Source organism: Xenopus tropicalis, chromosome 3, assembly GCF_000004195.4.
Source record: "Xenopus tropicalis strain Nigerian chromosome 3, UCB_Xtro_10.0, whole genome shotgun sequence".
In the NCBI taxonomy this organism is placed as follows: Eukaryota; Metazoa; Chordata; class Amphibia; order Anura; family Pipidae; genus Xenopus; species Xenopus tropicalis.
The window spans coordinates 69,980,083-70,006,678 of NC_030679.2; the positions used below are offsets into that span (position 1 = coordinate 69,980,083).

General features: G+C 38.5%; 1 protein-coding gene across 8 annotated transcripts in view; it reads right to left on the bottom strand.

Moving 5' to 3' along the window:
- Positions 1–26,596, bottom strand: part of cadps2 (Ca++-dependent secretion activator 2) — a 184,501-nt gene that overhangs the window by 73,235 nt on the left and 84,670 nt on the right. For all 8 annotated transcript variants that reach the window (XM_018092294.2, XM_031898988.1, XM_031898987.1 and 5 more), the window contains exons 14-16: positions 11,900–12,001; positions 6,796–6,859; positions 5,226–5,349 (exon numbers count right to left, since the gene is read on the bottom strand). In XM_018092294.2, the coding sequence (XP_017947783.1) occupies positions 5,226–5,349; positions 6,796–6,859; positions 11,900–12,001 (290 nt within the window). The remainder of the gene's footprint in view (positions 1–5,225; positions 5,350–6,795; positions 6,860–11,899; positions 12,002–26,596) is intronic.

Consider the following 26,596-nt stretch of genomic DNA (forward strand, 5'->3'; position numbering starts at 1 on the left):
TGCTGTCCAACTTCTGCGGTGCCGAGGGCCGGAATTTCTCTAGCATACATGGTGGAGGGCCGCTAATGTAAGCCAGTTTTGACCACTCCCCCTTTTTTAAACCACACCCACTTCAAACCACACCTATTTTATCACAATGGTGGTAGCACAGCAAAATCCCAAATGCTTGGTCCTTACTGCGGGGATATCAACCGTCATTCATATGTGAAAGAACTACATTATGTCATATTAAAATAAACCCTTAAATCCATATGCCTCCTCCTCCCCTGTGGATAGCACAGCAACCCCCGGCACATAATTACACAGCTTAGGGACCATTTAATGGCTATTTTCAACTGCTAACAAACCCGCAACAAACCCCTGCCAGGCTCACCTTCCACAGGCACCATAGGGCAGACAGAGTATGGCACACACAGGCACCACTCTGCCTGCCCTACCCTGCCTGTGTGTGCCATACTCTGCCTGCCCTATGCTGCCTGTGTGTGTCATACTCTGCCTGCCCTCCCTTGTCTGTCTGTGCCATACTCTGCCTGCCCTACCCTGCCTGTGTGTGCCATACTCTACCTGCCCTGTGCTGCCTGTGTGTGCCATACTCTGCCTGCCCTTAGCTGCCTGTGTGTGCCATGCTCTGCCTGTCCTACCCTGCCTGTGTGTGCCATAACCTCCCTGCCCTATTGCTGCCTGTGTGTGCCATACTCTGCCTACCCTACCCTTCCTGTGTGTGCCATACTCTGCCTGCCCTACTCTGCCTGCCCTACCCTGCCTGTGTGTGCCATAACCTCCCTGACCCATGCTGCCTGTGTGTGCCATACTCTGCCTGCCCTACCCTACCTGTTTGTGCCATACCCTCCCTGCCCTATCATGTCTATGTGCCATAATCTGCCTACCCTATGCTCCCTGTGTGTGCCATACACACAAGCAGCATAGTCCAGGCAGTACCTACAAGGTCTGAGGTGTGAACAGGTGAACAATGGGGGTGATTACATCTTGAGCCTGATGTGTGCACTGCAGGGGGTGAACAATGTAGGGATTAAAAGGTGTGAACAACACAGGGGATTACATGTTTAAACAATACAGGGGGCTTATAGCCTCAATCTGAGGTGTGAGCCATGCAGGGGGCCAGTTAATCACAGTACTGATACCATTTAAGGCTTACACAAAGGAAAGCCATCAAAGCAGCCAGACAGGTGGGGGGCCACACAGAGGGGGGTCGCCAGTTGGACAGCACTGATCTAGACTATTTTCATAAAGTCAATAAAAACACTCGACTACAAAATCATGAAAAATGCCATCTTGAATTTTAGGAAATCAGCCCCATAGACAAATGTAAATATTTATATATAAAAGAATATCATCCAGCAGATTTTTGCAGCATCTTTCATCTATTATGTTGAAGTCATCTTGATATTCATGGCAGAGTGTAAAAACGCAAACTTGGCCTACAGAGCGAACCCCCTATGCCGTTTCTAGAGACAAGTGGTATTACAAGTTTTCTGATACTGTACCATGACGGCTCCTTATCTAAAAGATGTTCATTCTTGTTAAAGTATATCCATAAACAAAAACTATCACAGTAAATTATAGCAAACTGGCCACTAAGGAATTTTCCTCTTTACAGCTGAGATCTAATATTGGTCTCCATAGCAATGCAGCGGTCTTTTTGGCTTCCTTAATTGTTACAGTTTCATCTATACACGTTTATTGCAGAGACTGACCGGGAACGATCTTAGCTTACAAATTGATATCTGAATATGTTGTTTCTCTGATTAATGCAAACTGCTCTTCTCTAAAAGCTAGGAAGGAAAGTGGAGGCTGAATCTTTAAAAAAATGCTAATGCAAGAACTAGTGCAGAATAGTCATAAAAGCATGTCTGTAGAATGGCTGTAGAACATGTATTATGATGGCATTTTCTGCAGAAAATGGTAACATATATTACAGACACATTGATCTATAAAATAAAAAAGGAATATTATAGACAAAGCACTAAATTTGAAACAGATTGGGAATTAAGCACCTACTGAACAAAGGCTTTGGAGGAAATTTTTAAATTTATGATCTACAAACTACTGTTAAAATTGTCAAGAAACTGCAATTCTGAGCAACTTTCCAATATATGTTATTTACTTTCTACAATTTTAGTTTTATTTTTTATAACTTATGTTTCTATTCAGGCCCCTATTCATAATGCAACCTCTCATTCAAACCACTGCCTGGTTGCTAGGGTAATTTAGAACCTAGCAACCAGATAGCTGCTGAAATTTCAAAATGGAAAGCTGCTGAACAAAAAGCTAAATGTTTTAAAAACCACAAATAATAAAAATGAACATCAGTTGCAAATGGTCTCAGAATCTATATCATACTAAAAGTTAATTCAAAGGTGAACAATCCCTTTAACAGAAACAGACCTGATGAGCAGTATAGAATGTCACATATAATTACTACTATTAATTTCAATTAAATTTTTAAATCTAAACCCACTGAAAATGTGTAATAAATGTATAGTAGCAAGTTGCTTAGGATTACATCTTCTTTTGCTAGGTAACATTTATGTTACAATAAAAGGCAACAAAAGATTAATGAACATATTCACACTATAAACAACAGCCTTTTTACAAACATGAGGAAAAGCTGAAATGTATTTCTTATTGTTCATTTGTGGCGCATAGTGCCTAGCTCTTAATGAGAACAGATGAACAAAAACTGCATGTGTCAAAGCAACATATACACACACAGCAAAGAAGAAAGTATTACTAAATCCCTTTCTCACTCTCTATGAAATTACAGAAAAAATGGTTAACATAATGCCAATATGGGAGGGAATTGAAAAGAGACTTGAACATGTAAAGGTAAACAAAGGTCCAGGACCAGATGGTATTCATCCCAGGGTATTAAACGAGCTTAGCTGTGATTGCCAAACCTTTTCACTTAATGTTTCAGGATTCGTTGAGGTTTGGCAGGGTCCCGAGAGACCGGCAAATTGTTAATGTGGTGCCGTTATATAAAAAGGGATCCAGTTCTCAGCCTGAAAACTATAGGCCTGTTAGTCTGACATCAGTAGTAGGAAAACTTTTGGAAGGGGTAATAAGGGATAGGGTACTTGAATACATTGCAGTTCACAATACTATAAGTTTGTGCAAGTATGGTTTTATGTGTAACAGATCTTGCCAGACTAATTTAGTCGCCTTTTATGAGCAGGAACCTCAATTCTGGAATGGCAGTTGATGTCATCTACTTGGACTTTGCAAAAGCGTTTGATAAAGTACCTCACAGAAGGTTAATGATGAAATGGAGGAATATTGGCCTAGAACACAATATTTGTAATTGGATAGAGAACTGGCTGAAGGATAGATTACAGAGAGTGGTGGTAAATGGAACATTTTCTAATTGGACCAGTGTGGTTAGTGGAGTACCGCAGGGGTCAGTCCTTGGTCCTTTGCTTTTTAACTTGTTTATTAATGACCTGGAGGTGGACAGAGAAAGTACCATTTCTATTTTTGCTGACAACAAATCGTGCAGAACTGTAAGTTCAATGCAGGATGCTGCCGCTTTACAGAGCGATTTGACAAAACTGGAAAACTGGGCAGCAAACTGGAAAATGAGGTTCAATGTGGACAAAAGCAAAAGTTATGCACTTTGGTGGAAATAATATAAACGCAAGCTATCTACTAAATGGTAGTTTGTTGGGGGTATCCTTGATGGAGAAGGATGTGGGGGGTTTTGTAGATAACAAGTTGTCTAATTCCTGGCATTCCCTGTCATTTGGTGGCTACTAAAGCAAATAAAGTGCTGTCTTGTATAAAAAAGGGTATTGATTCAAGGGATGAAAACATAATTTTGCCTCTTTATAGGTCCCTGGTAAGGCCTCACCTTGAGTATGCGGTGCAGTTTTGGGCTCCAGTCCTTAAGAAGGATATTAATGAGCTGGAGAGAGTGCAGAGACCTGCAACTAAACTGGTAAAGGGGATGGAAGATTTAAGCTATGAGGTTAGACTGTCGAGGTTGGGGTTGTTTTCTCTGGAAAAGAGGCATTTGCAAGGGGACATGATACATTAGAGGGGATTATAGGCAGATAAGGGGTGTTTTTTTTTCCATAAAAACAATCAACGCACCAGAGGCCACCCTTTTAGATTAGAGGAACGGAGCTTCCAGTTTTTTTTTTGCAGTTTTTGTAAATGCTTTTAAGAGGGGCCTGGATGAGTTCTTGAACAAGCATAATATCCAAGGCTATTGTGACACTAATATCTACAGTTAGTATTAATGTTTGTATATATAGTTATGTATGTGAGTGTATAAATAGGTAAGTATAGTTTGTGTGTGCCGAGTTTACTTGGAAGGGTTGAACTTGATGGACTCTGGTCTTTTTTTAACCCTATGTAACTATGTAATACTATTTGGTATAGTGATAGAAGAACTAATTTAACACTTGATATAAGTGGTTTTATTTAAGAATAATGGGTGAGGACATTAAAACTGACGTCTGCTTAACTGCATTTATATTATCATTATTATATACTACTATTATATACTACTACTACTACTATTATATAAATATTTATTTTTATATAACACATGTTTATAAAGAGCCAACGTAATCTGTAGCGCTGAACTTTAAATGTTAATACTCTCAATACAGTTACATAAAGCTATACAATATTTATAAATTTACAGAAACAGATCTGCATATTATTTATAAGAAAGCTCTGTAGTACTGCCAACTATTTCCTACAGTGATATCCTCAGAAAGCTTTTAAAGCATGCAATTTAATTGAGACTAAATATTCATGGATATTTGATTAGGGGATGTTAAACCTAATTTCTGATCAATTATATTCATATAATAATGCTCTATTATACAATTATATAATAATATACAATGTTATATTAACACAAGAGGCAATTACACTAGTGATACGGTAAAAAGGCTTTATATACTAATGACAACAGCTAAATATATTACACTATAGCAGAACTGTTGAATTACCTTAGGTTAAGACCTACAGTTGATGAGTATTTTTTGTAAAAATTATTTTTCTGATATAGTTTTTTAGCAATCATTATAATGTAAAGAAAATAAGTAATTTAGGCTGGAAACTCATTAGTAGTTAAAGCCACATACATAAATAACATACACAACATACGCATTTATTTACAGGTCAAGTTGAATTCTATCTGATTTCACACTAAGAGAATAAAAAACATAAATAGTATAAAACTATTTACAAACCTTCTATTTTTGCATATTCAGTAAGGCGGGTATAATTGATTAGAGCCGCATTTTCAAGGCACTTTCTTACAATTTTCTTCACTTCCTCTGCAGGTACAGGAGTCGCAATGTCTTTCATTAATACCTGAACAAAAAGAGCAGTGATATTTGCAGGGTAGAAAACTTATAATCAATACGACAGTAACATGAAACCACTTTAATTACTAATTCTATGACCATCCTATTTCTGCTATGGCAACAAAACTAAACATGGCTCCCTTGACTTAAAATACCAGTTTTTAAGCTATAGGAGATGTTCACCCAGCAATTTGTAAATGTTATACCTACTAAAAGCAGTATTTTTGTATCCTTTTCTGCTCTCTTGTTCTGATAAGGTGAACAATCAGCAAAAAAGGCCTTCAAGCACGCTAGGAATATACAGGGCCAAAAACGATGAAAGTAAAAAATTCTTTATTGTTGTAGAGTTAAAAAATGAATATATCCAATGGCCCTATGTGTTTTGTGCCCAAAGGCACTCAATCATGTATATACTGTATGTATGTATAACTTTATTTATAAAGTGCCACAAGGGTACGCAGCTCTGTACAATCTTACAAAATACAAAATTACACACAGGGAGGACAAATGTTATAATAAATAAATAAATACAATAAATATATATAAATGCACAGGGAATAAGTACCATGTGGTATGAGACACAGTAGGAAGGAGGTCCCTGCCCCATAGAGCTTACAATCTAAGTGGTTGGAATCATGAGCTAAAATTAAGCTTACATGGTTACATTTGGATTCCCTTTTATTATATATAATGAAAAATAATTGTACAGAAAAATAAAAGTTAAGTGCACATAGATCCTAATCAATATATCCTATTGATCAAATAGAAAAAAAATAGCCAATATGTGGCCATCCGTTAATATTATTGTCATGGTCAAATAAAGCATTTGTATAAAAAAACTGAAATAAAAATAAAGGGGTACAGCAAGTTTTTCCATTTTGAAAAACTATTTTTACAATTGATTTTTAGAGATACACAGAATTCTTGCATGGTATTTTGATTTGTTTAAAGGGTAATATTTTATTTAATTAAACACAATGCATACCAAGTATTGTGCACACACATTTTAATTGTTATTAAGAAATTAAAATAGTATTCGTGAAAATCCTCATCACATAACCGATATAACTTATTTGAGAAAAGCTCATTACTCGCATACATTTTATTTTAGTATAAATAATATTATGTTGGAACAATCTATAAAAACAGGCCATTAAATAAAATGCCACTGCTGAGATATGCAAGTAGATTTGCATCAAATGTTAAACAAGGAAACAAGGCAAAGACTCTGAGATGAAGGACTTCTATACATTTTGAAAATGTTTACTGTTTGTCCTGTTTCGCTACCCCAAACTTTTGCCAGATTCACCTATTACTAGTATAAATGCTTAAATTAATTTAGTACTACTTTATTGTACATTTGGAAACTAATCTGGTAAAATGATTTAGTGCTATTGGATTCTAGTCCGCTTCCCTCCATAATGATCCTGGAGAACAAGGATATAGAACTTACCCTTTCCATTAATGATAGAGTAGCTTTCAAAGCACCTTCTGGCCTTCCGAAAGGAAAACAGTATCTATAATACACAATAAAATATACTATTTAACTATTTACTTTAAGATTTTAAAAGATCAAGAAATTAGTTTTATGCATAGCAAATGCTATAGTCAGGAGTAGACTGTAACACTACTATAGAAATAGTTAAAGTTAAGATTTACACCACTGACCTCTTTTGAATCAAGGTTGACAATATGGATTACAGCACAAGAGGTATTAATCCACAGTTACTTAATTGATAAGTCTTTGACAAATGACTTAGAAAGTATCACAACAATGAATTCTTTGAATTTTATAATTCAAAGAATACACTAGCAAAACAGGCTTCATTCTTTATTTAAGCATGTGAAGGACAGGCAAGGTAGGAAAATGAAACAGGCAGAACCAACCGTACAGGCAAGGCTGGTTAAAGACCAATAGAAATGTACTAGGGGCTAAGCAAAATTCAAGATCAAGTACAGGTGTGGAACCTGTTATCCAGAATGCATGGGACCTGGGGTTTTCCAAAAAAGGGATCTTTCCATAATTTGGATCTCCATAACTTTGCTAAATATCATTTAAATAAACCCAATAGGCTTGTTTTGCCTCCAATAAGGATTAATCATATCTTAGTTGGGATCAAGTACAAGGTACTGTTTTATTATTACAGAGGAAAAGGGAATCATTTTAAAAACTTATATGGGAGATGGCCTTCCCGTAATTCAGAATTTTCTGGATAAAGGGTTTCTGGATAAGGGTCCCATTCCTGTACTCCAGTGCTGTCCAACTTCTGCGGTGCCGAGGGGCAGAATTTCTCTAGCATACATGGTGGAGGGCTGCTAATGGAAACCAGTTTTGACCACTCCCCTTTTAAACCACGCCCACTTCAAATCACACCCATTTTATCACAATGGTGGTAGTGCAGCAAAAACCCAAATGCTTGGTCCTTACTGCGGGGATATCAACTCTCATTCATTTGTGAAAGAATGATATTATGTCATATTAAGACACACCCTTAAATCCGTATTCCACCTCCTCCTCCCCTGTGGATAGCACAGTAACCCCCAGCACATAATTACACACCTTAGGGACCATTTAATGGCAACTGCTAATAAACTTGCAGAACAAACCCCTGCCAGGTTCACCTCCCACAGGCAGCATAAGGTGAGCAGAGTATGGCACACACAGGCAGTACTCTGCCTGCCCTATGCTGCCTGTGTGTACCATACTCTGCCTGCCCAATGCTCCCTTTGTATGCCATACTCTGCCTGCCCTATGCTGCCAGTGTGTACCATACTCTGCCTGCCCAATGCTGCCTGTGTGTGCCATACCCTCCCTGCCCTATGCTGCCTGTGTGTGCCATACTCTGCCTGCCCTACCTGTGTGTGCAATACACACAGACAGCATAGGCCAGGCAGTACATACAATGTCTGAGGTGTGAACAGGTGAACAATGTGAGTGATTACAGCCTGAGCCGGAGGTGTGGACACTGCAGAGGGTAAACAATGCAGGGATTAAAAGGTGTGAACAACACAGGGGATTACATTTTTAAACAATACAGGGGGTTTGCAGCCTAAATCTGAGGTGAGAACAATGCAGGGGGGGGCAATTAATCTCAGTACTGATACTATTTAAAGTTTACACAAAGGTAAGCCATCAAAGCAGCCAGACAGGTGGGGGCCACACAGAGGGGGGTCGCGGGCCGCCAGTTGGACAGCACTGCTGTACTCCAAAAATGTGTCTGGGCTGGCAGAGGTCAAGATTAGTCAAAATAAGAAACAAAATCAAGCAGTTGTCCAATATTAGCAGCATATAGACAAAGGACAGGCAAAAAGAAGCTAAGAATAGTAAACTTCACAGGCGTCACCGGTCTCTAAACATTTGATTTCCACGGACAGAATTAAGTCCCAGGATTCTGGCCTCCCAGCCCCGATGCAATGACATTGCAGCCTCTGCATCTGTGGCAATTCTTTTGTAGCCTGTTTGCTATAAGATCTATATCATACAAGTACATTCAAATGATAAAAATGCATCTTAAACAAGTTTAGATAAAACCTTTGTTACTCTACAAACATTCCTAGAAACAAAAATAAAACACATACAACACAAATCCTCCCTCTCATCTTTTGGTTTACATATAACTCCATTCTTCTGTAATCCTGCTGCTTGGTGTTTAGGGACACCTAAAGTTAACTAGCTCATTTGTTAATTATCAGGATTAATCTGTAATCTCTGCACCTAATCCACATTTAAATAACCCTTAAATAATGCTGGTATTTTTTTATTCTACAGGGTGTAATAGGTCTTTATCAATAAGTAACACACACTTCTACTTTGCTGCCCATTGTTTACATCTCTTAACTCAGTCTATAAATGTGTGTTACAGATCTCAGGATTACTCAGAACACATTGGATAAAGACATCCCACTGGGCATTTTCTAAAGTGTCATTAGGCCCAGGAGAAGTGTAAATAAAAGAGCACATTTTAAGCACCTCTCATTTAGGATTAGATATACAGTTGGTAGCAACGGCCTTAATTAACAATATATAAAAAGTAAAACCATTGTAATCAGTGAAGCAAGCTGACTGACAGAATATATTTTGTAATATTAGTAGGTTTTAGGTATGGCTAGATGAACACAAATATACACAAGCAGTGCTAGTTAAATGTGAGTAACAGGAAGACACCTGCAATAATTTACTGCCATTGATAAAACCAGAAAATATTTTGCATGGAGGTACAGCACTAGGGCCGTGCATTAGCGTTGCATTTGTTAAGCATTCTCACCAGAGGAATTCAAATAATATACATTTGTACAAAGATAAAATTACTTAAAGTGATACTGACACTAAAAAACTACTCTTGAAAATATGAATTGCTCCCAGAACAATGTCAATACGGGAACTATTTAAAAGTAGTGTGAACTACAAATTATTTTGGTTGAGAAAAGGTTTAGAAAACCCCCTCCCAAGATTTCTGAAAATGGCGCACAGAAAATACATGATGCCAAAGACTTATTATAGAACTCCTTTACAACATACATACAACACAGGTATTTCACTGCTCAAAGTTCTGATCTGCAAAACCCAGCCACTGATTCAAAGTCCCCCACTGAAAAAGTCATTTTAATATTAGTTGGTAAAAACTAATGAAGTCTAAGCCTTACCGCCACATGTATGTATGAATATGTATGAACACTATACATGTTAATGTATTTTGGTAGGGCAATCCATGATGAGCCTCTATAATGAAACATTTGCTGAGCTCCTTTGTTAATACTGTTTAATAGTTATAAATAATGAACATGATTATATATTTATCGCCAGTATGGCAAGCATCTTTGGTTAAGATTCTCATACATAGTAACAGCCTCCCTAATGCAAACAGGCATTTAAATACGCTTCTGCTAAAAATGCATGTTAAATGCATTTAAAGTCATATATTAAAATGCTATGCGTTTTTAATTAAATACATAAAAACTTAATGACTTGAATATGTCTTTATTTCAATATATTCTAAATGTGTCTATCAAATTCATGAAAATTCACTGAGAAAAAGTTGCCAATGTTGGGAAATGAGCCCCATGTCATTGTCTGTCATTGTAGGTTCACATTCCTTATGATCTTTCTCTGACTGATGCAGCTAGTTTTAGAATCAGGATGATTAAATGCAGAATTCAGGTATTATAAGCAAAATGTGCCACCTGCTTATAAAATAAATTATTCTACAGCCTTGTGCTTTTTATTCTTTTGCTCTTCACAGTTGTGGTTCCTGACATCCTCGTGAATTACATTAGGAATAATTTTCTACTATTTGTTATTTTTTTTCGACAATTCAACAATAATTCAGTAGGATGTTTTACAATAGGTTAAGCAACCTCATATCAATAATAAAACACAGGAGGGATAAGATTCCCTGATGTTGACAAACTAAAAGAATAATAAAAAAAAAAAAACTAAAAAGAAACACCTGGGAAAATGTATAGAAGCATATAGGCATGTGCAGTGTCTCTCCCCTAGCTCATTAGTATGACTGAGGAACAGGTGTCACATTTAAGTACTCTGTGGCATGCTTACTGAAACAAGGCTACCCCCCCAAAAAAAAAATATTACTGTTAAATTGCTCTCCTTACCAGTTTTGCATTCTAAATTATTTCAATTCGTCTTTACTTTTTATACATTGGTCGTTTGATACTGCTTTTGACACTGCAACTCTAAACCTCTATGCTGGTTGGTGGGTGGCCTGAACCCCAATAGGGTTAAATGACTGATGCAGGCAGAGTTTGTTAATGCTACTCTTTATAGCTTTTTCCATATAGATTTTAAAGCTGCTGTAACTGTACAATATTGTGTCATGAGACTACTCCTGCATAAGTCATTTAATGGGGTCGTTTACAAAACTTATTTTAAAATAGTACTCTGCAAATAATGCTTATTACTCACTTTGTTTATTTCTTAGGGGGAGATTTACCAAGACCCATGCGAACGCTCCGAGCGTATTCTCGCTGATTTTTTCGCGCGGGCGTGAGAAAAATTCGGAAAGGCTCTGCCGCTGTTTACAATGGTTCAGTACGAAAATTCCGTGACTTTCGGATCGCCAATACGATATTATCGTGACTAATACGATTTTTTCGTAAAATTTTCGATCTTCAGAAATTTTCGTTTCCAATCCGAATTCCTCCCATTCGGGATTTAAACTCGTGTTTTGATAAATCTGCCCCTTAGTGTTTTTGTAAAATGTAAATTTTAAAAAATGAAATATAGCTATTCCCTACTGATGGAGCAACCACAGAAACTAAAACTAGTTACACCCACATTAACAGATTACTGCTTGGATTCACATAGCATATTTTTTTTGATAGAACTACAGAAACACTGCAATCTGTTAATAGTGACTGTATTTGTAGGGAAAGTGGCAGGTCTGCGCTGATTGGAGCATTTTTTGCGCACTGCAATTTGACACAAAAGTAACTACATTCATGAAAAAAGTCATTTTTAAAAATTTTAATTGCACCTTTACAGCCAATCTTTGCCAGCAAATGCTTTATATCATACCTAAAAATTACTTTTATATTATTACCTAAAATGGCTTATCTGGTTCTGTAAAAGTGATGCAAGTTGTCCTTTAATAGCTTCAAAGCGATCTTTTTCTTCCATTGTTACCGTTCCAATTCCATCTGGCCTGTGGGAAAAAGAATACAACTTCAGCACCTCAATTGAAAGAAGAGTAAATTTAATTTATGCATTTCAATTCCCAGCTTAAATTTCTAACCAGCTTTAAATAAATTGTTTACCACGTATAAATGGATCCCTTGTACTGTGTTCCTGCCTCCATTGAAAGAAGAGTAAATATGTATGCATTTCAACTTTTAATTTAAAGGAAAACTACTATGGATGCACCGAATCCCAGATTCGGTTTGCGATTCGGGCAAAATCCAGCCTTTTTTTCAACCGAATCCGAATTTTCATAAATTAGCATATGCTAATTGGCATTTGGAAAGGGTTACATTTGAGGGGTTTCTATAAATATATAAAGCTCATATATAAAACCCTGCTTCATCTAAATAAATAATTTTCATAAAAATATACTTCTTTAGTAGTATGTGCTATTGGGTACTCCTAAATAGAAAATTTTACGAATTATGGCCGCCTTCTGGGATCATAGGAATCACAGTGCACACAAACAAGCCAAGGCACACATACATGCTAGGCCACATCAGCCAATTAATGGACAGTGTTCGGCCTTTTGCTTCCACACTACTTCCTGTTACAGAGTTTTCAGTGACAAAAAGCCCAACCTGCTTTAGTAATACCCCTCTTTGGTGTTTGTTATTGGTACAGGTTTGACCCCTTATCCGGAAACCCATTATCCAGAAAGTTACAAATTACGGTAAGGCCATCTCCCATAGACTCCATTTTAATAAAATAATTCACATTTGAAAAAATGGTTTCCTTTTTCTCTGTAATCATAATACAGTACCTTGTACTTGATCCCAACTAAGATATATTTAATCCTTATTAGAGCCAATACAATACTATTGGGTTTAAATACTGTTTAAATAATTTGCTTAGTAGACTTAAGGTAAGAGATCCAAATTACGGAAAGACCCCTTATCCGGAAAACCCCAGGTCCCGAGCATTCTGCATAACGGGTCCCATACCTGTACTAGTACTTCTTTTTTATTTAAGAACAAGGAACATATCGCTTTCAAATAGAAGCCTTTACTTAATACAGTCTTAAAAGCTGTCTAGATTGCACCACACTGACCCTTTCTATGCAGCAGTGCACTGAAAAAAAAAAGAAACCGCTGACTTCTCTTTCCAGGTCTGAGAAAAACCAAGACCGGAGCATGGGTAGGAGAGCGCCTTGAAATCAGAAGCAGGATGTGAGCTAAACTTTCATTCATATAAAGGTCAGCACACAAGAGAGAGTGATGTTGCAGACAAAGGGGATGGATTCTCTTAGCACATGCGCAGAAACAGTACATTTCCCATATTGATTAGGTCATTCAGGGAAACATAGTGGTGAAGTTTAAAGATATGGACAGTGTACTATAACAAATGAATGTAAGTCAGGGAGGCACTTTTTATAAATAATGACCAATTTTTTTGGTTATGAAAACTGATCCTCCGTGACTAGGCACTCCTTCCCATTGTTTTATTTTCTTACCATGTTTATTTTCTCATGCCCTTACAAGGGGTAAAGCTCCATTGGGCTGGGGGCATTTCAAGGGCTTGTACTTTATAATTCAGATTAGTTGGAGCATCTGTGACTGGACTGATGATAAAAATGGTTCTAAGACAAATCATGTGATGCTCCAGTTCCTTTTTTTTTTTATACAGGATGCAAGTTAAAAATCTGTGATAAAGTTGCAAGCTGGTGGCATGTGGTGCAGTGGGTTTAGTATAAGAAAGGGTCCCAGGGCACACTATGGGGTATATTTATCATGCTGTGTAAAAAGTGAAGAATTACCGGTGATGTTGCCCAGGTCAACCAATCAACAATTAGATTTCAACAGTTAGAAAACCAAAAAGCATCTGTTAATAATAATAATGTTTTACTCCACTTTTTACCAGGCCCGGATTTGTGGCGAGGCCAAAAAGGTGGGAGGGGAGCAGAGAAGGGCGCCGACCTATGGGCACCCAATAATGAAATCCAGCACTGCTTTTTACACAGCATGATAAATATACCTCTAAGTTTAACAACTTCACACACAGTTTTGTAATAATGTTGCCATTTTCCAGGCAGAACTGCTTGAGGTTCTTCAGGTCAGTTGGATTTACATGAATTTTCAAATAGTGCCAGAGAGTCTTCATTGGGTTGAGATCAAGGAAAGTGTTGGAATTCACTTTTTTTTTGTTCCTGAGCAGTTACTAAATTACTTTGGGCAAAGATGAACTGTAACCCAAGCTTTAGTTTAGCTTAGCAGACTGAACTAGCTCTCTTGCAATGTTTTAGACCACAGCATAATGCTTCCATCTTTTTATTTTAAAGGGCATGTCAACCCCAAAAATAATTTTTTGCATAATTAAAGAAAACAATTCTAAACAATTTTCCAATATGAAATCATAAAAAAATTGTAGAGCTTTAAAAGTTATTTGTAAATGTAATTGCTATTGAAAGCAGTATTTGCTGAACTCCTGGTTGTTACTTTTTAAACAATGTTGCAACTTGTCCTTTAAAGATAACAATACCTGGAATGGCAGGAGTTTTGGGGATGGATCATTAACATGAATACATAAAAAGGCTCCACTGCACCCAATGGAACCTGCCAGCACTGTGTAGGGCTTTATTCGGACAATGCAATAAAAATCAAGACAACTAAAAAAAAAGGTTGTTATATGCTGAAGAACGAAATAACTGATTTGACAATGCAACTGAATACTTTTTGAATATTTTTATTTTAGGTGACTCCAAGCTTACAGCGTAACAGAAGACCAGAGCACAATGAGCATGTGCAGTGCAACAGGAATTTTAAAGATGGCCTTACAAGATCCAAAGATCGGGAGCGGATTTGGACAATTATGAAGACATGGAATATTACATGTCCATTACATATTAAATTACAGGGCTACTTAGACTTGGGGTTATTACATTAAATTCAGTATATAAAATACAGCATTTCTAGACATTCTGTTTTAGGTTTCAGTTCCCGTTCAACTATTATCACAATCTGTTGGTAGATGGGTTGCATTAAAGTGCACCTGAAACTCAAGGCACAGAATTACCATTATATAAGCACACACACACACCCCCACCCCCAAAAGCCAACCTAACCAAATTTTCTAACTTGCCTAACTAATAAACCAACCACTATCCATGGTACAAGATATCAGTCAAGATTGTCTGCCCAACCTAAAAGTATAAAATCATATAAAATCATGTCCCTACCATTTTACAATACTACAGTTTATAGAAAATCAATACATTTTAGGGATGCACCGAATCCAGGATTTGGCCAAATCCACGGTCCTGGCTGAACTAAAACCTAATCCTAATTAGCATAAATTAGCATATGCTAATTAACTTCCGAAAGGGTCAAATGTTAGGGGCGCAGCAATTTTTAACCCATAGCGATCCTAATTAGCATATGCTAATTCAGATTCGGTATTTGGCCGAATCCATCAGGGTGAGTTCTGGGGTTCGGCCGAACCCAAAAAACTGGGTTTGGTGCATCCCTAATACATTTAGTTCAGAACTAGACATTCAAAAACAATGTAATTGTCTAAAGTAGCGCAGCTCGAATTACCAATTCCAATGATACCATTTTATGTATCATTACCTAGGGGCAGATTTATCAAAATGTGAGTTTAGAGCTTAATACATAAAAACTCCCCATGTTCTATTCATTCCTATGGGATTTTTAGAAGCGTACTTATCAAATTGTGAGTTCTAAATTTCACCCATTGATAAATACCCTTCTAAAAATCCCATAGGAATGAATAGAACACGGGTGAGTTTTTATGTACTGAGCTCTAAGCTCACATTTTGATAAATCTGCCCCCTAGTGTCACATTTAGCATGAATTTGACATCAGGTTTTGAGCATAAAGATGCAGAGTCACTTTCAAAAGCCTGTACAAATGTACGAAAAGGTTTACACAAATTAAATGACTAGTTGTTTATCCATGTTAGCAGGTATAACATGGTTATAGAGGAGTAAATATAATTGTCCAAGTAAGCTGTCAGAAAGGATTGTGTATCATAACAACAAAGCTAATATGGTTGTCACATTTAGCTGTACCTGGGCATTTCAGTCTATGACAGCCCTGCTAGAGGATCAGGCAATGACAAGTGAGTAGCACACTGTCACATCTGTCAGCTCATGTTTTTGTTTCAATTACTTGGAGACTGGAAATGTCATGTTATTGACTTATTTTCACCATCAAACTTATATCATCAAATGTACATGAAAATATAGTATGGACTCACTTGGGTTGAATTACAGTAAATCATACTCTCACAGGGAAAGATAAATGCCGAATGGCATGTGAGCTTTAGTTCAGTGACAAAAGTTTCCCTAACAAAATGTTAGAACTGGCTTTCCTTTACATGTATAGTTGTAAATGTGCAGGCTCAAAGGTCAGCAACATATAGGCTAATTACAGATTGTGTAGAGGACTGTTTTCAGACCAAGTTTGGTGCAGAAACTCTTTGCTGCACATTACCAGGACTTTAACCCTTTAAGTGCCAGCCGAATTCGTCATTTCGGTTCCCCCCAGTGCCAGACGTTTTTTAAGCATTTTGTACTCATTCACTTTAACAATGTTTTTTGGTAGGAAAACCTCCACGAAACTAGGGAAATTATATATCGTTTTTTTCGTCACTAATTGGGCTTCGACATACATACCAAATTTTATAACTTTTCTGGAGATATGATGTGTATTTTGGGTGAAATATGTAAAAAAAAAATAAAATTATGAAAAATTTCTGTATATTTTGAGGTTTTTTTCCATAGAAAAGTTAATTTTACTCACTTTTTTTTATTGTTTGTAAAAGCCCTGATACTCCCAATTCCAACGATACCAAATATGTGGTGGTACCCCACAGTTCCTGTCCAGAAGTAACCCCCAAACTAAAGCAATACTTAGTACAATATCACACCAGAACAAAGCAGAAAAGCGCTTGTAACAGTTAATGCAGCATAACTTATATGTAAATCTAAAATATCCCCTCATGTTTGGTATCTTTAGAAACTACAGACCTTCAGGTTTCTAGGTGCAATGTAGTTTTCACTCAAAAGCCAAATACCTTTTGTCAGTGCATTGTGAAATTTGGAAATTTTTATGACATTTTTTTTTTTTTCTAAAACGTAAACTTGGACGCATGATCAAATGTGGATTTGACAAAAAAAAATCTCATAAAAATTTTTTAACAAAGGCATATTTGAAAGACAAACTTCTCCTGAATAAAATGATGCCCCATATGTATGGGTGCACATAAAGACATGGGAACCAAACACTCCAAAGCAGGGGCAATGCACAAGGGCAATTACAGCTAAAAATGTGGGGGCTGCGCTCTATGTGCACTTCCTGCAGTTTTTCAGTGTTAACCCCCCCTACCTGTGAAATAACCCCCACAAACTATATATTTCTGAAAAGTGCACACCTTCAGCTATTCAGAGACACCACTCTTCTCTTTCTACATGGAAAATTGTGGCCGCAGTCCCTTGCAGAAGTAAGCGCTTTGGTCAGAAATCAAGGAAAAACCAGATAAAAAACCTAGATTTCTCCCCAAAATCTCCATGGCAACTCCAAAAACTTACTAAACATCGATCTGCAAGTTCCCCTGAATAAAACGATACCCCATATGTATGGGTGCACATAAAGACGTGGCCACCAAATGCCCCAAAAAAGGGGCAATGCATAAGGGCAATTTCAGTTGAAATTTTGGGGGCAGCGCTCTATGTGCACTACCTGCAGTTTTTCATTGATAACCCCCCCTACCTGTGAGATAACCCCCACAATCTATATATTTCCGAAAAGTGCACACCTTCAGCTATTCAGAGACACCACTCTTCTCTTTCTACATGGAAAATTGTGGCCGCAGTCCCTTGCAGAAGTCAGCGCTTTGGTCAGAAATCAAGGAAAAACTAGATACAAACCTAGATTTCTCCCCAAAATCTCCATGGCAACTACCAAAAACTTACTAACCATCAATCTGCAAGTTCCCCTGAATAAAACGATACCCCATATGTATGGGTGCACATAAAGACGTGGCCACCAAATGCCCCAAAACAGGGGCAATGCATAAGGGCAATTTCAGTTGAAATTTTAGAGGCTGCGCTCTATGTGCACTACCTGCAGTTTTTCAGTGATAACCCCCCCTACCTGTGAGATAACCCCCACAATCTATATATTTACGAAAAGTGCACACCTTCAGCTATTCAGAGACACCATTCTTCTCTTTCTACATGGAAAATTGTGGCCGCAGTCCCTTGCAGAAATCAGCGCTTTGGTCAGAAATCAAGGAAAAACCAGATACAACCCTAGATTTTGGTCAGAAATCAAGGAAAAACCAGATAAAAACCTAGGATTTCTCCCCAAAATCTCCATGGCAACTACCAAAAACTTACTAAACCTCAATCTGCAAGTTCCCCTGAATAAAACGATACCCCATATGTATGGGTGCACATAAAGACGTGGCCACCAAATGCCCCAAAACAGGGGCAATGCATAAGGGCAATTTCAGTTGAAATTTTGGGGGCTGCGCTCTATGTGCACTACCTGCAGTTTTTCAGTGTTAACCCCCCTACCTGTGAGATAACCCCCACAATCTATATATTTCCGAAAAGTGCACACCTTCAGCTATTCAGAGACACCACTCTTCTCTTTCTACATGGAAAATTGTGGCCGCAGTCCCTTGCAGAAGTCAGCGCTTTGGTCAGAAATCAAGGAAAAACCAGATAAAAACCTAGATTTCTCCCCAAAATCTCCATGGCAACTACCAAAAACTTACTAAACCTCAATCTGCAAGTTCCCCTGAATAAAACGATACCCCATATGTATGGGTACACATAAAGACGTGGCCACCAAATGCCCCCAAACAGGGGCAATGCATAAGGGGGGGCTGTGCTCTATCTGCAGTTATTTAGTCTAAACACCCCCATACCTGTGAAATAACCCCCGCAAACTATATATTTCTGAAAAGTGCACACCTTCAGCTATTCAGAGACGCCACTCTCCTCTTTCTACATGGAAAATTGTGGCCGCAGTGCCTTGCAGAAGTCAGCGCTTTGGTCAGAAATCAAGGAAAAACCAGATACAACCCTAGATTTTGGTCAGAAATCAAGGAAAAACCAGATAAAAACCTAGATTTCTCCCCAAAATCTCCATGGCAACTACCAAAAACTTACTAAACCTCAATCTGCAAGTTCCCCTGAATAAAACGATACCCCATATGTATGGGTACACATAAAGACGTGGCCACCAAATGCCCCCAAACAGGGGCAATGCATAAGGGGGGGCTGTGCTCTATCTGCAGTTATTTAGTCTAAACACCCCCATACCTGTGAAATAACCCCCGCAAACTATATATTTCTGAAAAGTGCACACCTTCAGCTATTCAGAGACGCCACTCTCCTCTTTCTACATGGAAAATTGTGGCCGCAGTGCCTTGCAGAAGTCAGCGCTTTGGTCAGAAATCAAGGAAAACCAGATACAAACCTAGATTTCTCCCCAAAATCTCCATGGCAACTACCAAAAACTTACTAAACCTCAATCTGCAAGTTCCCCTGAATAAAACGATACCCCATATGTATGGGTACACATAAAGACGTGGCCACCAAATGCCCCCAAACAGGGGCAATGCATAAGGGGGGGCTGTGCTCTATCTGCAGTTATTTAGTCTAAACACCCCCATACCTGTGAAATAACCCCCGCAAACTATATATTTTTGAAAAGTGCACACCTTCAGCTATTCAGAGACGCCACTCTCCTCTTTCTACATGAAAAATTGTGGCCGCAGTCCCTTGCAGAAGTCAGCGCTTTGGTCAGAAATCAAGGAAAAACCAGATAAAAAAACCTAGATTTCTCCCCAAAATCTCCATGGCAACTACCAAAAACTTACTAAACCTCAATTTGCAAGTTCCCCTGAATAAAACGATACCCCATATGTATGGGTGCACGTAAAGACGTGGCCACCAAATGCCCCAAAACAGGGGCAATGCATAAGGGCAATTTCAGTTGAAATTTTGGGGGCTGCGCTCTATGTGCACTACCTGCAGTTTTTCAGTGTTAACCACCCCTACCTGTGAGATAACCCCCACAATCTATATATTTACGAAAAGTGCACACCTTCAGCTATTCAGAGACACCACTCTTCTCTTTCTACATGGAAAATTGTGGCCGCAGTCCCTTGCAGAAGTCAGCGCTTTGGTCAGAAATCAAGGAAAAACCAGATACAACCCTAGATTTTGGTCAGAAATAAAGGAAAAACCAGATAAAAACCTAGATTTCTCCCCAAAATCTCCATGGCAACTACCAAAAACTTACTAAACCTCAATCTGCAAGTTCCCCTGAATAAAACGATACCCCATATGTATGGGTACACATAAAGACGTGGCCACCAAATGCCCCCAAACAGGGGCAATGCATAAGGGGGGGCTGTGCTCTATGTGCTCTACCTGCAGTTATTTAGTCTAAACACCCCCATACCTGTGAAATAACCCCCGCAAACTATATATTTCTGAAAAGTGCACACCTTCAGCTATTCAGAGACGCCACTCTCCTCTTTCTACATGGAAAATTGTGGCCGCAGTCCCTTGCAGAAGTCAGCGCTTTGGTCAGAAATCAAGGAAAAACCAGATACAAACCTAGATTTCTCCCCAAAATCTCCATGGCAACTACCAAAAACTTACTAAACCTCAATCTGCAAGTTCCCCTGAATAAAACGATACCCCATATGTATGGGTACACATAAAGACGTGGCCACCAAATGCCCCAAAACAGGGGCAATGCATAAGGGCAATTTCAGTTGAAATTTTGGGGGCTGCGCTCTATGTGCACTACCTGCAGTTTTTCAGTGTTAACCCCCCCTACCTGTGAGATAACCCCCACAATCTATATATTTACGAAAAGTGCACACCTTCAGCTATTCAGAGACACCACTCTTCTCTTTCTACATGGAAAATTGTGGCCGCAGTCCCTTGCAGAAGTCAGCGCTTTGGTCAGAAATCAAGGAAAAACCAGATACAACCCTAGATTTTGGTCAGAAATCAAGGAAAAACCAGATAAAAAAACCTAGATTTCTCCCCAAAATCTCCACGGCAACTACCAAAAACTTACTAACCATCAATCTGCAAGTTCCCCTGAATAAAACGATACCTATGTCTGGTTGCGCATAAGTACATGGCCACCAAACCTGAAAATGCATAATATTGGGGCTGCACTCTATGCACCCCTTTTTTTTTGCCTGCACCCGAATGAATGGAATACGCTCGGGTGCAGGCACATGTAGCCGATATACGCATGAAAACGCGTGAGAATGCAAAGTCTCGCGTTTTCATGCGTATATCGGCTACATGTGCCTGCACCCGAGCGTATCCCATTCATTCGGGTGCAGGCACAAGTAGCAAGCGTAGGGCTGAATTTTCGGCAAGCGTTTTTCCACTTGCTGAAAAAATCAGCCCTACGCCATGTGTGGCATCAGCCTAACCCTTGGCAATAGAAACTACCAGAACAATCTTAGCACCTCTGGACCTTTCTAGAACAACTGAAATCAAATGAAGTTAAAATGGAATAAAACCCACTAAAAGCAATCAAAGAACAATAGTTGCAATGAAATCGGTAAGAGCCCTGGATCCACCAATGTCACTGCAAAAGCAACCTTTTTGGGGGCACTAAACACACAAAGAACAATGCAAAGATAAAACACCATAAAATCAGTAAAATCCAATAAAACCACCTAAACCAACAGAAGAACAATAATTGCAATGAAATCGGTGGTCAGAGCCCTGGATCCACCAACGTCACTGCAAATTCAGCACCCAATAGCAATAAAAAGTTACAGTGCAATAGAATAATTCAAAAACAGAAATCAATTATGAAAATGCCAAAAAAACACTAAAATGCAACCAAATAAATCAGATAATTATAGAGCAAGATCAGAAATAAAGTTTTAGTAAAAAAAAAAAGACTGCCAAAGAAAGCAAAGAAAGAAAGAAAAGAAAAGAAAGAAAGAAAAAAAAAAAAAGTGTAAGTGTAAGTGTGTGTGTAAGTGTCTGTGTGTGCTTGGGAAAGTTGTAAATAAGTGTGTATGTGTACAAAAGTGTAATAATGACAAAGATAGAAGAAAAAAATTGAAAAAAAAAAAAAAATTTTTTAGACAGTTGAGACAGAAATAAGCAAAATAAACAGTGGTAGAGAGTTGTAGTTCAGCTTACCCAAGGCAGGCAGGCGATCAGAGGCGATCAGGGGCGATAAATCCAGCAGGCAGGCAGCAGGGGAGCTCCATCTGGTCCAACGTGCGCAGCAGGAGTGAGGGAGCCGACAGTAGGCGGCGACTTTTAAAGGGACAGCAGTGGACACGTCATCAATGCGTGTCCACTGCTGTCATTGGCTGGAGCGACGATCGGTGCGGCTGGGGGACCCGGATCGGTGAGTATGTGCTGCTTTGCTCGTTGCCTAGGGGGATCTGAGGGGTTTACAAGCGCTGCGCTGCTTTAAAAGCGAGCGCAGCGCTTGTAAACCCGACAGTGCCATTGGACGTAGATTCTACGTCCCATGGCACTTTGGTCCCTTGGTACCTAGGACGTAGAATCTACGTCCCTTGGCACTTAAAGGGTTAAAGTGGACCTGTCACCTTAATAAATAATTTCAAATTGTTTTCTATTGTGTTTGGCAAGCAAAATAAACTTTACTTACACTATATAAATTATTTTAATCTTATTTTCTTCAGCCTTGGAATTCACAATTACAGCAAGCAGGCAGGGGCCATTTTGTGGACACGGTTATAAAAGCAGGCATTGCATCACGCCAAAATCTTGTTTTTTTGCCAGTATGGGGGGACCTGATGCCCATGTCCATGCACTGGTTAAACAATTAGATGGTTAGGAGGGAGGGGGAATGTGAGGAGTGCAGCAACATCTAAGAAGTTGTGAATTGAAAGTGAAAGTAACTGTCTGCCCCACCTCTATGCCTAAGGCATAGAGGCGGGGCAGGCATTATATGATTGACAGCTGGGATTTTAAAATGCTTTTATAATGGGTATGGATGTGGTAATAAAAATATTATTTTGGGTTTCATGTTTAATTTGAAAAGGACTTTTATTATACAGCTTTTTATGTCTGGGTAACAGGTCCACTTTAATGCAAACAAGCAAATATTGCTTCTCTATTGCTGCTCCTACCAATAAATGAGAAAGCAATGTGTTACCCTAGACTGTCCATTCCCTCACTTCAGCTGATAAGGATAAGAAAGAAATGCCAAAAATGGTGCAATACAAGAGGCCAGATTATTTCAAGCTTTTAGCATAAAGTAGACAGTGATATCTTGACATATTTGCAATTGCCCTTTTTTTAATATTAAGCATTTTGTTCAGTAGCTCTCTAGTTTGGAATTTTAAGGGATTATGTAATAAAAGGCACAAAAAAAAATATGTTTGTCCAGGCGCAGTAACCTATAGCAACCAATCAACAGGCAGAATTTACTGGTCACTGGCCTAAATAGAAATATAAGTAATAAAAGGTTAACAATAAGAACATCATAACCTAACAGAGTACAGGTATGGAATCTGTTATCCAGAATGCTCAGGACCTGGGGATTTCCGGATAAGGGAATTTGGATCTCCATAACTTAAATCTTCTAAAAATCACTTAAATATTGAATAAACCTAATAGGCTTGTTTTGCCTCCAATAAGGATTACTTATATCTTAGTTTGGATTAAGTACAAGCTTCAGTTTTATTATTACAGAGAAAAGGGAAATCATTTTATAAAATTAAAATTATTTGCTTATAATAGAGCCTATGGGAGACGACCTTTCCGTAATTAGGAACGTTTTTTGGATAAAGGGTTTTCGGATAAGGGATCCCATACCTGTAAGCGTTTTTTTTTTTTTGGCTGATGGTAACCCGCATTTGAAAGCTGGAAAGAGGTTGAAGAGAAGGACAGTTTGCACCTGTCAAACATCCAGCCTGTCAGCAGCATGAAATCAGTATAAAACCACATACCGCCCCATATATTGCCTGCCCTTTTCCCTGTTCTTCCTCTACACACAGACCAACTATCACTTACTCTCACAGCAGTGGAGCAGAGGCAGTCTGTGACTAATGCTTGTGCTGTTATACAGCAGCTTGCACAACTGCTACCATTAAAGTAATTCTGACAATTGTAACATTGTTGTGTCCCCAACTGCCATGGGCATTTACCATGTGGCTCATTTCTAATCACTGCCATTTATTTGCACTACAGCAGAGCAGGGCCGGAACTAGGGGTAGGCAGAAGAGGCAGCTGCCTAGGGCGCAAACACTGGGGGGGCGCCAGGCAGGAACCTCTCCTGCCTACCCCTAGCTCCTTTTTCATTGCCCCTGCCGCTTGTCAATACGCGGTGGGGGCAATGAACTATCGCGTAGCCACCGCCCCCCCTCCCCCGGAACTGTGCATGTGCCTGCAGCAGAGCCACAATTATATAAACATGCTTTATTCAGCATACTCGCATATAACAGAGATCCTCTGGATCCATTTACACCTGTACATGATAGTTTGCAGTGTTGTGGCGGCTCAGATAAGAGACACCCTGGAATCGGCTTCATTGGCAGAAGCCTGAAGCCATGACAAAAAAGTCATGCAGTAGCTGCATTTTGCAAATTTTTCGCCATTTCCTAAACTTTTCAGCAGTTTCACTGATTTTTCTGTGAAACTGGACAGATTTGCTTATCACTAATTGTAAATCGAAACCTAGTGAATTTTAATCAGGTGGAGGAATTGTCCGCTGGGATATTAACAGTGGGGTGAGTCTAAAATAAGAGAGCGTGTCCAAACAAGGCAAATTTGCTACAATTATTTTATGTTTAAAGGACTTTTAAAATGACATGGGGAGGCAGAAAGCTGAAATATTACAAATGGCTAACTGGACGTTGAATGTGAACTTCTTTTTAGATATCGAAGGTTAGATTAATAACAGAATTTTAAAAAAAACTTGAGTTTAAGATGACATAGATTAGGGTTAGTTATCTGAAATATTATAGAAGTACAATAGCAGCACAAGGGAAATGGAAGGAATCACCAAAAGGGTCCCCCACAACATCTGGCACCCCCCAGTCATTATTCTTCCTTCTCCTTTAAGCTCTAATTTAACATATATTAGGGGGTGATTTATCAATGGTCGAGTTTAATTTTTTTTCTCAATTCGAATTTGATTTATGGTTTGAAAACTGGAATGTCTTGCATTTGTCTGGTGCGAAAAAACCTGAAAATTCCGAAGCAAAAATTCGGCATCTAAAAGTTTGCACATTTTTATGCACATTTTTTATAGTTTATATAAGTCAATCCATATTCTCAAATTCATTTTTTTTGAGTTTTTAGAGCTTGTAAACCTGAAAAATATTAGATATTTGAGTTTTTTATTTAAATGAGTTTTCCTTATTAATAAATAAGCGACCATTCGATATGCGAGTTTACTCGAAAATTGAGAAATAAGTCTATAAAAGATATGTATGACGTAGATCTGCACACTAAGCAATATCAGAATGTATGTTTCCACATATTACATGCACAAGTCACTCCGTGCAGGTTGCTTCTTTTCCCAATATGACTGAGCCAAACTGAAACTATCCTGTGCTGAATAGCCAGAAATAAATTACAGATGATCCCTTTAAGTTGTGTGCATTGGTACCTTTATAAACACCACAAGAAAAACATGGGTAAAGAAGTCTCTGTTACTGTAGCAACAGTGTGTCAGTAGCCACCTTGAGTGGTGATGGCATTAATCATTTAATAAGTAATTGTGTCCTCTCTATCTTTTATACAAGGAAGAGCTCAAGAGAACAGAATTAATTTAACATAAAAATCATTACACGGAAATATAATTTGTGACCTAAATGGCATCTATTTTGTACGAAAGGATGTATTATTTACCCTCAAATGTCTTCTGTCTCCAGTGCTGCTATTTAACTTTCCAACCACTCCAGTGAAATATGTTTCTGCTAGTTAAGCTAGCAGGTAAATACATTGTGCAGATCTGTTTCTGGCAAAGCTTGGTGACAACCATTAGAGCTTTAGCACTCAACTTTAAACTGATAATTTCAAATGTGTTTCTTTCAGTCTTGGAATTCACAGTCACAGCAAGCAGGCAGTTGCCATTTTGTGGACACTGTTATTAAAAGGGTGGTTCACCTTTAAATTCTTTTTTAGTATGTTATACCATGTCCTGTTCCTAACAACTTTGCAAATGATCTTTCAAGATCTAATGCCCATGCACAGGCTACATGATTACAGACTGTGAGGAGGGGGGGAACATAAGGAGTGCAGTGACATCTAAGAAGTGCTGAATGGAAAATAAAAGGTGGGGCATGCAATACAGCCATGGCAAATCTAGATCTCTGGAGATGGACTTGTAACCTTGAGATTGTTGATATTTTTCCACAAGTTAGGTTCTCAAGTCCTCAGACAGTTCTCTTCTCCTCTTTCTGTTGTCCATGCTTAGTGTGGCACACACAGACACACAATGCAAAGACTAAGGGGCGTATTTATTATGCTGTGTAAAACTAATTCGCTGAAAAAACGGAGTAAGCCTGGCGATGTGTGGTGAATTTTCTCGCCGTTTTTTACCTAGCATAA